We start from the raw sequence: 15,911 nt of genomic DNA on the forward strand, positions 1-15,911 counted from the left end.
TTTTATTTGGTAATGGAAAATAATACAACCAAACAGTATGATATTAACAAATTACTTCTTTAATAAGTGTAACTAAAGAACTTAAAGAAAAAAAAGAGGCCAAACTCGTTAGCCAATATAACAACTGACTATCAACTGCCCAAAAACTTTTTATCTAATGTCAATAAAATGGGTGACATGTTCAAAAAACACAAATTTAATCAAAAGAAATCCTAACCATTCGTAAACAGGATATTCACTCTGTGATTCCTGGCGTGGTGAATTGGAGGGATCAGTGGTGACAAATCGATGTCCCTGGTGTTGAGGTGGGGTTGGCATGCTTGCAGGAGGCACATTTTGTAAGTAGGAGGAGAAATCTGGCACATTGTATGAGTAGGCAGAAGGGGAATCTTGACCAGTGTGAGGGCTGCTAGAAGACAGGCTTGGCACGTTGGTGGAGTGGTAGATGGGTGGCCCAGAAGAAGCAGTGGAAGAGGGATCTGGCACATTGGTGGGGTGGTACATTGGTGGATCAGGAGGAGCGGTGGAAGAGGGATCTGGCATACAGGTGGAGTGGTACATTGGTGGCCCAGGAGGAGCAGTGGAAGAGGGACCAGGCACTATTTTAGATTAGGTAGGATTAGTTGGTTGAACAGGAGAAGCAGTGCTTGAGATGTTGACAAATGGAGAAACTTAAATGAGTGGTGTTGGCATTCCACTCCTTTGCGCCACCCTACAGGCCAACACATATGTGTACATGTACTCCATGCACTGCTTCTCCCATTCAGCATCAAGATCCTAAAACAGCATGAATAGGCTGCGACAGACACACAAGGATGACTGTGGTCCAGGAACGCATCGCTTTATGTTCTCTGTTTATTCAAATCAGCTGTATAATATGTTGTTTCGTTTTGGTTGCTGTTGTCTGGATCACGCTGCCGATGATTACCATGACCATTGGAAGAGCTTGTGTGTTGTGAACTGGAGTTTCCTATGAAGAAAAAAAGCATACAATTGATTCTTACAAAAGGGGATAGATAGATTTGATTACAATAAGAAAGAAATATACCTGCTCATTTGCCAGATCCATACTCCCAACTTCTGACGGCAAGGACAATGTGCAAAGATTTGGTGAAACAGTTGGCTGTGCAACACTTCCTTCCCTCTGATCATCCTCCTCATCTGCCTCTGTATCAGCATTCCAGATGGATGTGGTTCTAATAAAGATAACAGAATTGTTGTGACTAACTAAAATTGTTTTAAGGAAAATGTTTTATCTAAAAAAATTCTAATGTTAATTCTTTGGTAAATTACATATTTTTTTTTTAAATTGACAAAATAAAGCTCTAAAAATTTTAATAAATTGAATTAAATATTGAATATGAATCTAATTCAATATTTTAAAATAGTAATAACATTTCAATACATATTTTAAAACAAATTTTAACATTTTTGAAAAGATTAATAATTTATTAAAAAATTAGTTAAAAATATTAAATGTTTAACCACTTGAGGACCGCTGTATTGCCATTGTACGTCAGCACAATGGCACAGGCAGGCACAATCACGTACATCTACGTGATTGCCTTCCAGCGGGTGGGGGGTCCGATCGGACCCCCTCCCGCTGTTTACGGCAGTCCGATTCGGTCCAGGAGCGCTCCGTGATGAGGGGATGGCCGTTGGTTTTCGGCCACCCCCTCTGGATCGCTCCTGGCCAATGAGAAGCTTCCTCCCCTGTGTATTGTTTACACAGGAAGGAGGAAGTGATGTCATTCTCCTCGGGGCGGCCTTTTTGACCGGACTACGAGGAGAAGAGTAAAAGTGTGCACCAACACTACACTGACATGTAGGTACACACAGGCACACAAACCCCCCCCGATCCCCCCCCCGATCGCCCCCCGATCCCCCCCCAGTCACAGTGTCACTGATTGCATTGATAATTTCTTTACTGATCAATGCATTCAGTGTCCGTTGTGACAGTAAAAACTGTCAGGACAGTTAGTGTTAGGTCCAGGGTAGCCCCCTATCACCCCCCAATAAAGATTTAACCCCCTGATTGCCCCTAGAGTTAACCCTTTCACCCCCTTTTGCCAGTGTCACTAAGCGATCATTTTTCTAATCGCTGCATGTGTCGCTAGTGTCGCTAGGTAGCTAGTTATTTTTTTAGGTTCACCGCCAGGTTTTTATATCGCTAGGTACCCCGATATACTACCCAATAATGTTTTTAACCCCCTGATTGCCGCTAGTTAACCCTTTCACCCCCTTTTGCCAATGTCACTAAGCGATCGTTTTTCTGATCGCTGCATTAGTGTCGCTACAGTCGCTAGGTAGCTAGTTATTTTTTTAGGTTCACCGCCAGGTTTTTATAGCGCTAGGTACCCCGATATACTACCCAATAATGTTTTTAACCCCCTGATTGCCGCTAGTTAACCCTTTCACCCCCTTTTGCCAGTGTCACTAAGCGATCATTTTTCTGATCGCTGCATGTGTCGCTAGGTAGCTAGTTATTTTTTTAGGTTCACCGCCAGGTTTTTATATCGCTAGGTACCCCGATATACTACCCAATAATGGTTTTAACCCCCTGATTGCCGCTAGTTAACCCTTTCACCCCCTTTTGCTAGTGTCACTAAGCGATCGTTTTTCTGATCGCTGCATTAGTGTCGCTACAGTCGCTAGGTAGCTAGTTATTTTTTTAGGTTCACCGCCAGGTTTTTATAGCGCTAGGTACCCCGATATACTACCCAATAATGGTTTTAACCCCCTGATTTCCGCTAGTTAACCCTTTCACCCCCTTTTGCCAGTGTCACTAAGCGATAATTTTTCTGAACGCTGCATCAGTGTCGCTAGTGTCGCTAGATAGCTAGTTATTTTTTTAGGTTCACCGCCAGGTTTTTATAGCGCTAGGTACCCCGATATACTACCCAATAATGGTTTTAACCCCCTGATTGCTGCTAGTTAACCCTTTCACCCCCTTTCACCAGCGATCACAGTATAAGTGTCACTGGTGACGCTGGTTAGCCAGTTAGTTATTTAGGTTCCCCGTCAGGTTTTTATATAGCGCCAGGGACCCCCATATACTACCTAATAAAAATTTGAACCCCCTGATTGCCCCTAGTTAACCCTTTCACCACTGATCACCGTATAAGTGTTACGGGTGACTCTGGTTAGTTTGTTTTTTTATAGCATTTTATATTCAAATCCGGAAGGCAGTGCTTGGTTTTCGGGGTCCCGTACGTGGCTAGGCTCCCAAAAAGTCCCCCACATGTGGTATCCCCGTACTCGGGAGAAGCAGCAGAATTTATTTTGGGGTGTAATTTGACTTCTGCCCATAGCATGTGTGAGCAATATATCATTTAGTGACAACTTTGTGCAAAAAAAAAAAAAGTTTGTAATATTCCCGCAACTTTTGGCAAAATATAAAATATTCCATGGACTCAACATGCCTCTCAGTAAATAGCTTGGGGTGTCTACTTTCCAAAATGGGGTCATTTGGGGGGGTTTTGTGCTATTTTGGCATTTTATGGCCTTCGAAACTGTGATAGGTAGTGAGGAGTTAAATCAAAAATTTGCACCCTTAGAAATCCTGAAGGTGGTGATTGGTTTTCGGGGTGCCGTGCGCGACTAGACTCCCAAAAAGTCCCACACATGTGGTATCCCCGTACTCGGGAGAAGCAGCAGAATGTATTTTGGGGTGTCATTTCACATATGCCCATAGCATGTGTGAGCAATATATCATTTAGTGACAACTTGGTGCAAAAAAAAAAAAGTTTGTAATATTCCCGCAACTTGTGGCAAAATATAAAATATTCCATGGACTCAACATGCCTCTCAGTAAATAGCTTGGGGTGTCTACTTTCCAAAATGGGGTCATTTTGGGGGGTTTTGTGCTATTTTGGCATTTTATGGCCTTCGAAACTGTGATAGGTAGTGAGGAGTTAAATCAAAAATTTGCACCCTTAGAAATCCTGAAGGTGGTGATTGGTTTTCGGGGTGCCGTGCGCGACTAGACTCCCAAAAAGTCCCACACACGTGGTATCGCCATACTCGGGAGAAGTAGCGGAATATATTTTGGGGTGCAATTCCACATATAACCATGGCATGTGTGAGCAATATATCATTTAGTGACAACTTTTTGTAAAAAAAAGTTTTTTTTTTTTTTTTTTGTCATTATTCAATCCCTTAGGACAAAAAAAATAAATATTCAATGGGCTCAACATACCCATCAGCAATTTCCTTGGGGTGTCTACTTTCCAAAATGGGGTCATTTGGGGGGGATTTGTACTGCCCTGCCATTTTAGCACCTCAAGAAATGAGATCGGCAGTCATAAATTAAAAGCTGTGTAAATTCCAGAAAATGTACTCTAGTTTGTAGACGCTATAACTTTTGCGCAAACCAAAAAATATACGCTTATTGACATTTTTTTTACTAAAGACATGTGGCTGAATAAATTTTGCCCTCAATGTATGACTAAAATTTAGTTTATTCGATTTTTCTTATAACAAAAAGAAGAAAATATCTTTTTTTTTCAAAATTTTCGCTCTTTTTCCATTTATATCGCAAAAAAAAAAAAATCGCAGAGGCAATCAAATACCATCAAAAGAAAGCTCTATTTGTGGGAAGAAAAGGACGCAAATTTCGTTTGGGTGCAATATTGCATGACCGCGCAATTACCAGTTAAAGCAGCGCAGTGCGAAATTGCAAAAAGACCTCTGGTCCTTAAGGTGTTTATTGGTCCGGAGCTGAAGTGGTTAATTCAACTATATTTAAAAACTAAACATACAAATTGTAACAAATGTAAAAAAAAAAAAATGTGAAAAATTAAAAAAATCTTTTTAAAAAAAATGCACATAAAAATGTGATATTTAAAAAAAAAAAAAAAATTCTTACTGTTACCTAAAAATACACTCAATACCAATGCAACATCACCCCACTGGTCACTCCCTGCAATAAAAATTACTTGCGCTCTCGACTCCATGGATCGTCTTAGGAAAACAAGCTCTTCTGCTAAGGGGTGCCGCCTAATAGTTGAAGGTGCTCCGCAAGCAGCTTATCTTTCAGTTGCCTCCTTATTCGGTCAACTAGTGACTTCCATTGAGTCTCCATAGCCTCAACTGACAAAAAAAGTGACTTAAGCATTTTTGCAACTATATACAACATACACATAAAAATAAAAAATTACATATATGCAGGGCTGCAACTAATTATTTTCATAATTGATTAGTTGTTTCGATTAATCGGTTATTAACCTTAAAGTGTGATGTATAATTTAGTTAAGTTTAAAAAAATTCCCTATGTAGTAGTAAATATAAAATATCAACTATATATTTAGGGAGCAAAATCTCTAATCCACTCTGAGAAGGACAAACAGAAGAGATATGCTGTATATACTACTAGAGGGTGAATCTGATAAATATCACCAGACTCAGATCAATTTTTTTTATTTGAAGAAAAAAGAGTTGGACTGTTTTGCAGATTTTCAAACAGGACTTTAATATATTATATGCTGGCCATACAAAAACAATGTCTGCCTTAAAAAAAAAAAAAAGTTATTTTAAGACCGTTCATTTGATTTGCTAATCGTTAGTGTGGTCAAATCGATCTTAGTTTTCAACCACAGTGACGGTAAAATTTATAAATAGAAAACTTGGTCAAAAGAAATTTTCAGACAGTGCATGTGGTTTTTGTTCAGAAATTACAATCATTTTAAAACAAAATGTTAAAATCAAGTGAAAATTTCAAACAACATTCTTTCATTCAGCGAATGTACAAAGATTTTTAGTATAAATATTATCTTCTGAAAAATGATTTGTGTGGCCAGGCCCAGAATAAGTCTCAGTTCACACCTAATGCAGTTTGCTTTTGATCTGTTTTGCAGTTAAACAAATAAAATAAAAAAACACAAATTGCTGCAAAAAAACGCATTACATGCTTTTCTGCAGCTTCTCCATTGAAGTCTATTGAACCAAAAAAGCACCATTCTGCTTTGAAAAAAAGTCCTTGACCCTTTCAAAATACGCAGCAGCTGAAAAGGGCATAGATGTGAACGTGTCCCATAGGAAACCATGTTAAATGAACTGTAGTGTGTTTTTTCAAAAAGCATAAAAAATACATAGGTGTGAATCCGGCATAAGACGTTTAGTAACATAATGGGGTTAAAAAAAAAAATTAAAATTAACCTTTATAGTTCAAAAAAAGCAAATAATCACTACTGTAAGGAGTTCATTTTATTTATTTTTTTTACTGTAGAACAGTGAAAGTAATACTTACAGTAGCAATTTGCTCTTTTTGTACTATAAAGGGCTAATTTTAGTATTTATTTTTTTAACCCATCATGGTACTGGCTGATTCATCGATTATGAAATTAATCTATTACTATTTTCATAATCGATTAGTTGTTTCGGCCCTACATATATGCACTTACTTTGATTGTTCTTCTGCCTATGGCTCATTTCATCCCAGCCTTCCGTTAGGCTGCGGCTGATCTCATTCCAGTTGTTCCTTTTGGATACACGGTCACCATGTCGAGGGTGAAACAAGTCCCAAACTGCAGGGTGCATTTGCACTGCAGCAATGAGCTGTGACTGTGAAACGTTTGCCATTTTGCACAGGACTCAGACGTGTGTGCAGCAAGAGGGGAGGTGGCCTGCCCAAGAGGGGAGGATCGGAGGTCAAACTTTGCTTCCTGTGTGTGTGTGTGTGGGTGTGGGTGTGGGTGTGTGGTTTTTTTTTTTTGTTTAAGCTCCGACATCACAAAAAAAACCAAACGCTCATAATGTTTTTGAGCGTTTTATGGGGTCAGAAAAACAGCTCCTGAGCGTGATTGTAGGGCGTTCAAACAGCCCATAAACTCCACTGCTGATAAACGTCCGTGTGTGCATGGACACATAGGATAACAGAGGGGAGTTTATGGGCTGTTTAAAAAACAACAAAAAAACGCCCAAAATCTGCCATTTGAGTTTCAGTGTGCATGGAGCCTAAATGAGGAAAATACCAAAAAGAAAAAAAAAAACACAATTATTGTATGGTATGTTGAGCAAGGACAAGAGCAGCTGTTCAGCCCTAAAAAAGGAAAATACTGAAAAAACGCTATAAATTATACCAAACTCTTGTACTTGGCAAATGGAAATTGAAGTGTACAGTACATTGATAGCTAACCTTCTCTAGACCATTTTGACATTTTACAGATAATGGTGAATGATTACAAAGTACATTCTGTAAGCAAAATGACATGGAAGGCTTCTTGTGGTTAGAAATTGGGTTTGGGTCATAATCATTAAAACTTACATTTAGGAGAGTAACCATTTTCTGAGACATATTTTCTTCTAACTTAGAAAGTTTGGCCCTTTCTTTATGGTAACGCTGTTGTCATTTCTACTATTCTCATGATGTCGTGTACATACTGTCATCCCATATTCTATACTTCTTGTTTTTTTTTTTTTACATAATGTTTATATAATAAAAAAAGACAGTGATACATTCTCATCAGTCGGAGTAATTTAAGTAATGCATAGAAAAAAAAGAGGCCATCGTCAAGAAGCAGTATTGCAATATTTAGTCGGGAGTGACTTTTTGAATTTCAATGTAGAGATAGATATACCTACGTATGGGGATAGAAGTACAAATAGATATAAAAATAGATATAGAATGGGGGGGGGGGGCACAGCCCTCTGCAAAGACAGTGGGTACCCAATCCCATGTAGAAAGTAGTACAAAAAAAGGGGGGGGTGGCTGGGAGAGGGCATATTCAACAGACAGTATAAATGCTTAGGGGTTGGTTCCCCAAAAGGCTCAGGTGTAGTCAAGTCATATTTATGATACCGCCAGTATACTGGATTCTGAATTGTACTCCAGAGTTGGCTGCCTCTCATGAGCCCACGCCGCCCAAACCTTATCAAACTTTTTTGGGCAATTACATCCCATATAAGCCAGTTTTGTATAGAGGTTCACCAAGGTCACCAAGTTCACCAAGGTCTTTCACTGGTGGACTATCGGAGGGAGAGGCTTATTCTATTGTAGCGGAATTGCTTTCCTGGCATAGAAAGCTGCATATAATACAAATAGTTTTTTGATTGGGGGGCATCCAATGTGTCACAGATACCGAGTATTAAAGGTATCGGGTCACAGGGGACTCGTATTTTACTTGTAGAGTCAATGTCTTCTACCATTCCCCTCCAAAAGGTTTGTAGTTGCTGACGGGATCATACAGTATGAAAGAAGGAGCCCACCCCCGAGGCACATCTAGGACAAACCAATCTCCTTTCCGGGTAGATTCTGGCCAACCATTCTGGGGAGTAATATGCTGATGTAGAAACTTGAGTTAAATAAATCTATCCCTTGCTGAAATCATCAGAGGGAAATATTGTTGGATACCTTCTTCCCAGTCATCATCGGCTAGCGCAGGTATATCTGCCTGCCACACAGAGAACAGCTGAGAAACTTTAGAGGTATTGAGCTCAGCCAACACGAAGTACAGAGCGGATAGAGGCTTAATCTCCTCCGACATGCTCAGTAGGTTTTTTATATGTTTGCCCTCTAATGTTATAGGATGGGGGAATTGGGCCTAAAAAGCATGACTGAGTTGTAAATATCTACCCTTTTTTAGAGCGTCAAAGTTGAGCAATCCATCAGGAGAGACAATATCTGCCACTGTTTTAATTCCACAGCGGGCCCACAGCACAGGATCTGGGATGGACTGAAAATGTGGCAGTCGCAGATTCCCCCACAGCGGAGTATGTGGGGACTAACGGTTATGCCCCATGCAAACGATCTGACTTTCCGACAACAAAACCGTGGATTTTTGTTCGAAGGTTGTTGGCTCCAACTTGTCTTGCATGCACATGGTCACAAATGTTGGCCAACAGTTACGAATGTAGTGACGTACAAGACATACCTGATATCTCCATTATGAACACTAGTTTTGCAAGTTCGAGCGCTTCCAGCTTGTACTCGATTCTGAGCATGCGTAGGCTTCTGTGCGATGGACTTATGTACACACGATCGGAAAGTCCGACAACAAAATTTTGTTGGCGGAAAATTTGAGAACCTGCTAGCCAACATTTGTCAACAAATGTTCGATAAAGCATACACACTGTCGGACTTTCCGCCAACAAGCTCACATCCAACATTTTGTTGTTGGAAAATCCGATCGCGTGTACAGGGCATAAAACTCTCTCGTCTTGGCTCTAACAATTTAGGTCAAGAGGGATAAACTGTGATGGGCCCTTATGGATTACAACACCCAGATAACTGAACTGTGAGACCCGCTGCAGCGGGGTATTTGCTTGTAACAAGGCATTTGTAGAATGAAGAGCAAATATATCCGATTTTCCCCAGTTAATACATATGCCAGAGTATCTATCAAAGGTGTTGATAATCGACAAGGCTACCTCCAGTGAGTCAGTAGTGTTCCTAAGATTCAGAAGAGTATCGTCGGCGTAGAGGGATATTTTTTCTAACCTATAGGTATTCCACAAATCGCAGAGGAGGAGCGCAAAAGGATCGCCATTGGCTCTATGGCCAATGCAAAGAGCTCAGGTGAAAGTGGGCAGCCCTGCCTGGCTCCTCTGTGGAGGTAGAAGGGTGGGGAGAGAATCGACCCAGTGCATACTCTAGCCCTCAAAGATCTGGACAGAGCCTTCACCCATGAGATAAATTTAGGTGCAAAACCGATGATGCAGGACCTCCCAGAGAATTCCATTCCATCGAAAAGAATACTTTTTCAGAGTCCAGGGAGGCCACTGCATCAGACTGGGTGAGAGAATCCTTTGAGCCCAGGGCCATGTACAATCTCCGACATTTAATGTCCGTCCCCTTGCCTGGCATAAATCCAGTTTGGTCTTCATATATCAGGGTAAGAATAACCTCATTAAGCCCCCTAGCTAGGACCTTGGTAAGAATCTTAGCATCGGCATTGAGCAAGGAGATGGGGCGGTATGAGACACATGACTCTGGGTCCTTACCCGGTTTAGGGACTGCCACTATAATCGATTTGGCCATGGTAGCTGGAAAAGTTTCCTCTTTTAAGGTCTTGACTATCATCTCATGTAATTTAGGTATCAACTGTTCCCCGTATTGTTTCTAGAACTCCGGGGGGCAGCTGTCCACTCCTGGAGTCTTCTCGGCCTGCACAATACTGAGAGCTTGCTGAACCTTCCCAAGAGTAATTGGACTATCTAAATCAGGGATATGCAATTAGCGGACCTCCAGCTGTTGCAAAACTACAAGTCCCATCATGCTCTACCTCTGGGTGTCATGCTTGTGGATGTCAGAGTCTTGCTATGCTTCATGGGACTTGCATATCCCTGATCTAAACGATAAGAGGCCACATCAGCAAGAGTGGGAAAGGTCATCTGCCCAAGGAAGAAGTCCAACTCCTCCCCCCGAAATGGCCACCTTGGAGGAAAGTAGGGCACTATAATGGAATAAAAAAAACTGCGCTATAAATTATATGCAATTAAGTCCATAGAACCCATAAGGTGCTAGGAATGTAAATATAAATGCTAAAATCACTGGTTGTAAATACGGCCGTGTACATGCATGAAATTTCAAAAAATGCCCATCCACCTTAGATGTAGATTGTGCTTACCAAATGGCAAGCATTAAAGACGATTGGATTAACCCAGCCTGGGCCTTTAAGCTTGCAGATGTCCACAACACAGATATAAACTGAGTAGAGCTGTATACCACGTCCATCCCAATGTCCGTGTACTCTCATAGATTGCTCAAAGAGAGGACTACCATGGTGTAGTATGTTCAATACTTAATAAATTGATTAAAAGTTGCACTTACAGTTATATAGTCGTAAAAGCAAATGCCGGCTTGCATACATAAACGGAGCCTGTCCTCGTAAGAAAATGGCGTGGTGATGTCACTACGTGCCTTCCTGTTATGAGTAAGCACTGATTTCAGTGTGAAATGTGTCAGAATTTTGTTCTGTATCACTTTTGCTGTGAATCGTGTCATGTGATCTTTATTTTACAATAAAAGGCACAAGAAAATTGATTCTTTTCGGAGTGCGGCTGCCCAAAGTTTTTTCCGTCCTTCCTTATCTGTCAGGTTATAGAGAGACACCCACTGGGACAGGGGAGAATCCGTACCAGTCCCAGGAGTCAGTTTATCTAGAGACGGGTTCAGAAGCATATTGAAATTGCCAGCAATAACGATATTGTCAGTTTTGTATTCAGAGAGGAGAGGAGTCAAATATTTTAAGAAGGATATTGTAGCAAGTGGTGGTATATATAAGCCAAGAATCAGCATTTCAACTGCATCAATAACCATGTGTAGTAACACATACCTACCCTTCGGGTCAGTTTTGACATCTAACAAGTCATAAGTTAGGTACTTATGGATTAATATACTAACCCCTCGGGGAATACCCAGAGTATGTGGCATGATGGTAATGTCCTACCCAGGTTTTTTCAAGCTTAGAACCTTACCAGGTGAGTCTCCTGTAATATACAAACATGTGGATTGTACTTTTTACGGTAAGCCATAGCTAGGGAGCGCTTGACCTTGTTGTTAAGACCCCGGACATTCTAGTAGATAAATCTTATGGGGGCCATGCCAAAGGTATCCAGAATATAACCACCAGGTGAACACCCGCCTGTGTGACCCGGAGCAAGCCATGCATTGCTCAGTACATAAACATCTCTAACTGGAACACTCATCACCCAGCCTTCAATCGGTACAATAGTTAGGCTAGACATCCAAAAAAGACCACTGCAGTGAACGGTAACTAACAAAAATAGGAAACCAGAAACACACATCCCCAACCCCCCACCCCGCGCATCTCAGCGTGGTTATTCCCAAAACCATAACTTAACAAGCCCCACACACTAGGAAATTCTTTTATGGGTGGCAGAAAAGCTAGTGAACACTGAATATGTAGCAATAGCCTGAGATACCTTCTAGAGAAAAAAAGTAATAGGGTTCTACGCAATATAAAAATAAAAAAGCACCTAGCATAGGCTAAGGGCACAGACTTGGTTACACTTAACATGATATAACAGTCTCCCTGTATGTCTTCCATCCCTCCAACAGTGGGGAGCCTCGGGGAAGCATCAAATTGAGTAGGGGGTAGTAGAGGCACATGTGGGGCAGCACTTCCATCTTCCACAAAAAGAACATTGAGAAATAGACAGGGAATGATGCTTGGGATGTTTCCTTTATCAAATCGCGTGGGCCCACTGTAGGAGTAGGTATCATGGATAGGCAGGCAGCTCAGTCTCAGGCTTGTACTCAATAAAAAAAAGGGGGGGGCTAAAAGCAACTGTACCTTCTGAGACTCGGACGATGTCTTAGCATAGCAGAGGGGTACCGAGCCAACCTAAGAGTCCCATGCCAGAGGTTGCAGTAGTGTAATTTCCTTCGGGAACAATGCAGCAGGGAAGGCCAGGAAGCCTAGCAGCCTTTAGATTGAAACATTAAGTTTCCAACCCCCAGCGGTCAATAGAGTCCTGTAATATAAGCAGCCATTATGAACTGGTCGGGGGCAGATGAGCCAAGTATATGTTGTAGGCCCCAACATGGCGGGAAGGCCCAGCTAAACATATCCAAGGGGAGGAAGGGCGACTAATGGGTAGATAGAATAAACCTAGAGTATAGACGGGCTTCAGGCAAAGTTTCCAGCCATTGGGAAGCCTCTTCAGGGGCGGTGAAGTAATGGGTGGATTCACCATCCACAACTTGTAGGCGAGCCGGGAACAACATGCTGTACTTTAGCCTTTTGGTGCAAAGTTGAGCTTTAACGTGGTCGAAGGTTCTACGAAGCCTCTGGGTGTCAACAGAATAGTCCGGGAAGAGCATGATCTTCATATTTCCAAAGCGGAGCTCCTCCACCTTTCTTACTTCTTGCAGGGCCAGATCCCGGTCCTGGAACTTCAACAGACGGAAAATAAAAGTGCATGGGAGGGCACCCGGTGGGCCCCGTACAGGCGGCATCCTATGGGCCCTTTCCACCACATAGTGAGGGGAAAATGCCGCCCGAGGGAGGAGAGTAGGTAGAAGGTGCTTGTTGAAGGCCGTGGGGTCTTGGCCCTCAGCCCCCTCCGGCAGGCTCACCATCCGCAGATTGTTCTGACAGTTCTTGTTTGTGCTGTCCTCTGCACGAAATTCAAGGGCCTTCATTTTAACCTGGTGGGTATGTATAGAGGCGCGGTGATCCCTAATGGAGTCCTCAGAGTCGCCCGCGCGTCACTCTGGGCCCCCCCAGCTGGTCATGAAATTTGTATATGTAGGCTCCTGCGCTATTTATGGAACAGAGAAAATAATATAATATAATAACGTCTATACGGATGCTGCACACACCTTATGAGCCAAACACTCTCATTAAAGTAAATAGTATTAATAAAAGTGGTGTTGCGCTCCCACATGTGAAAATATAAATCTCAAAGCAAAAAAACAATCATTATTAATAGACCAATCTAAAGTATAAAAGCTTATTAAAAATAAAAATACGATGGCCTCAAAAATTAATACTGGTCATGAAATTTGTCCATGTCTGTAGGAGGTCAATTTTGGCCATCAGTGCAGTTTTACAGCTGGAGATGGCCTTCTTCTGCTGCAGGGATGCCTTAGAAGCGGAGACACTCTTCCGTCCAGAGACGGATTTACCCTTTCTCATCCCCAGAGGTCACCGGGTGACGTGAAGGTATATCCTGTTACAGCCAGATAAAAGCAACATGTTATAAGCAGAGCTCCGATCACACGTGTCCACTCAGGTGAAAATTTCTAAGAAATCCAAGTCCTGCCAGCTCCATGACGCTACCAAGGCATGTATCCCCCTCCATTGGAAATCCCCACACCCACCGATCATTGACTTATGGCTTAGAAAAGTTGTAGACACAAACAAAATGGAGGACCTTATGCTCACAGCCAGACATCAGCATATCTGCAGAATACACAGACAGGAAACAGAGAGGAACATCAGGGAAACACAGTAGAAAAAAAAAAAGTTCAGTTTTTAAGTGAATACATTGCTGTAATCTGATTGAGCAAATGTTGTAAAATAGGGTTGAACTCCGCTTTAATTTTATCTATTTAGTAGGGAGGCTAAATTTACTAACAGGTATGTAAACATTCGTCCGTATTAGCTTTTTATTGTGTTCTACAGTCATATTCAGGGAAGCACAGTGGTGAAGTTGTTACTTTCACCTAGCAGTAAAAAGGGTCACTGGTTTGAATCCCAACCAAGACACCATCTGCCTGGAGTTTGCATGTTCTCCCTATGCCTGCCTGGGTTTCCTCCGGGTACTCAGGTTTCCTCCCACACTCTAAAAGACATGCTGGTAGGTTAATTGGATCCTGTCTAAATTGGCCCTAGTATGTATGAATGTGAGTTAGGGACCTTAAGTTGTAAGCTCCTTGAGGGCAGGGACAGATATGAATGTACACTGTATATGTAAAGCACTGCGTAAATTGACAGCACTATATAAGTACCTGAAATAAATATTCAGTAGGTTATTGGCCATGCTACTGGATGGGACTGTAGCTTCCTGCTACATTACACTATGACATGGAGTATCTCTCAGATAACCAGAGGATGGAAACACCTGGCTGCATATTTGTGGCCCACATTTAAAACCCATTTACAAGATCGGCATTTTGACATAGTGCATCTATTAGATTAAGCTACATCCCATCTTGAAGTCACAATTGACTGCAGCAAGCTATATATCCGTAACCACAAATGTGTCCAATAATAGTTTTGTTCTTGTTTTTTTACATATAGTATTACGATGGCCTCGATAAGCCTCAGACTGATAATTCAAGTCTTCTCCTGCTGTTTATTGGCCCGGATTGGCCTAGGAATAGAATATTATGTGGCTGCTGTGTATGAACACCATTCTATACTGAATCCCAACTCTACAGCCCTGTCTGACCGAAAATCTGCTCTGGAATTTATGTCCAAAAATTTAGATATTTACGAACAGCAAGTTAATATTGCTGCAAAAAAGGTAAGTCACTTTATTATTCCAAAGTAAATTTATATGGATGTAGGCTTTACGGTTTCCAAAAGTTGTTTGACCTCAATAAAAAATGTGTTAATAGGGTAATGTGATCTGTTGCTGACTCCTCCTCTTTAAAAACAGGTCTTTAATGCTAAACGTACAATGAGGGGGAACTATGGTCCTTTAACTTTTTTTTTTAGATATAATATATATTTGTATGGCATCCGGTTTAAATAATGAAACTTATTAATGAGTTTGAATGTTGATGCTATGAAGCGTTTTCAAATGTGTGTGCGTGTTCAGTCATATATACTTATTATCTGGGTAAGCTGTGCTTTTACTGTTTACTAAATGTGTACAATGACTGTACGTCACAGCTCCTCTCCGAAGACAAGCCTATGGTTATGTATGGCCTGACTGACAACAGTAGACCCTATAACATACCTGATCATATCTAAACAACCCTTGAAAAAGTCCCTAATGGGCACCAAGAATTCATTGTGGTTGAGTTGCCAAAGACAAATAGACTATTGCACTTTGCAAGGGAATTTTCTCCAGAGCTTAGCAAATTAGGTGAAGCATTTTTTTTATTAATTTTTCTTCCACATGATTGGGTATTTTTTGCAAAGTGAAGCTTTACCACATTTACTAATCTCTGGGTAAAATACCAGCGCAAACTGCAACTTCCCTTGCAAAATGAAAAGCCTATTTATTATTATTCAACCCCATTATTATTACGACAGGTATTTTTATAGTGCCGAAAATGTACTCAGTACACCCCTCACATTTTTGTAAATATTTTATTATATCTTTTCATGTGACAACATTAAAGAATCGACAATGTAAAGTAGTGAGTGTACAGCTTGTATAACAGTGTGAATTTGCTGTCCCCTCAAAATAACTCAACACACAGCCATTAATGTCTAAACCACTGGCAACAAAAGTGAGTACACCTCCAAGTGAAAATGGCCCAATTAGCCATT

At 41.2% G+C, this 15,911-nt stretch overlaps 1 protein-coding gene and 1 long non-coding RNA gene across 3 annotated transcripts in view; one reads left to right on the forward strand and one right to left on the reverse strand.

The window, feature by feature from the left end:
- The window catches only part of BTD (biotinidase), an 84,729-nt gene that overhangs the window by 43,560 nt on the left and 25,258 nt on the right, over positions 1-15,911 (forward strand). For both annotated transcript variants that reach the window (XM_077491372.1, XM_077491371.1), the window contains one exon: positions 14,709-14,934. In XM_077491372.1, coding sequence (XP_077347498.1) covers positions 14,716-14,934 — 219 coding nt within the window. In that variant the 5' untranslated portion in view covers positions 14,709-14,715. The remainder of the gene's footprint in view (positions 1-14,708; positions 14,935-15,911) is intronic.
- Positions 39-6,618, reverse strand: LOC143998219 (uncharacterized). Its single transcript, XR_013277789.1, has 3 exons — positions 6,402-6,618; positions 1,049-1,196; positions 39-970 (listed from the first exon to the last, which is right to left on the reverse strand). It is a non-coding gene; the product is annotated as an uncharacterized LOC143998219 (long non-coding RNA).

This window comes from Lithobates pipiens, unplaced genomic scaffold (assembly GCF_037356315.1).
Source record: "Lithobates pipiens isolate NorthernLeopardFrog02 unplaced genomic scaffold, aLitPip1_a1.2 Scaffold_19, whole genome shotgun sequence".
Taxonomy (NCBI): Eukaryota; Metazoa; Chordata; class Amphibia; order Anura; family Ranidae; genus Lithobates; species Lithobates pipiens.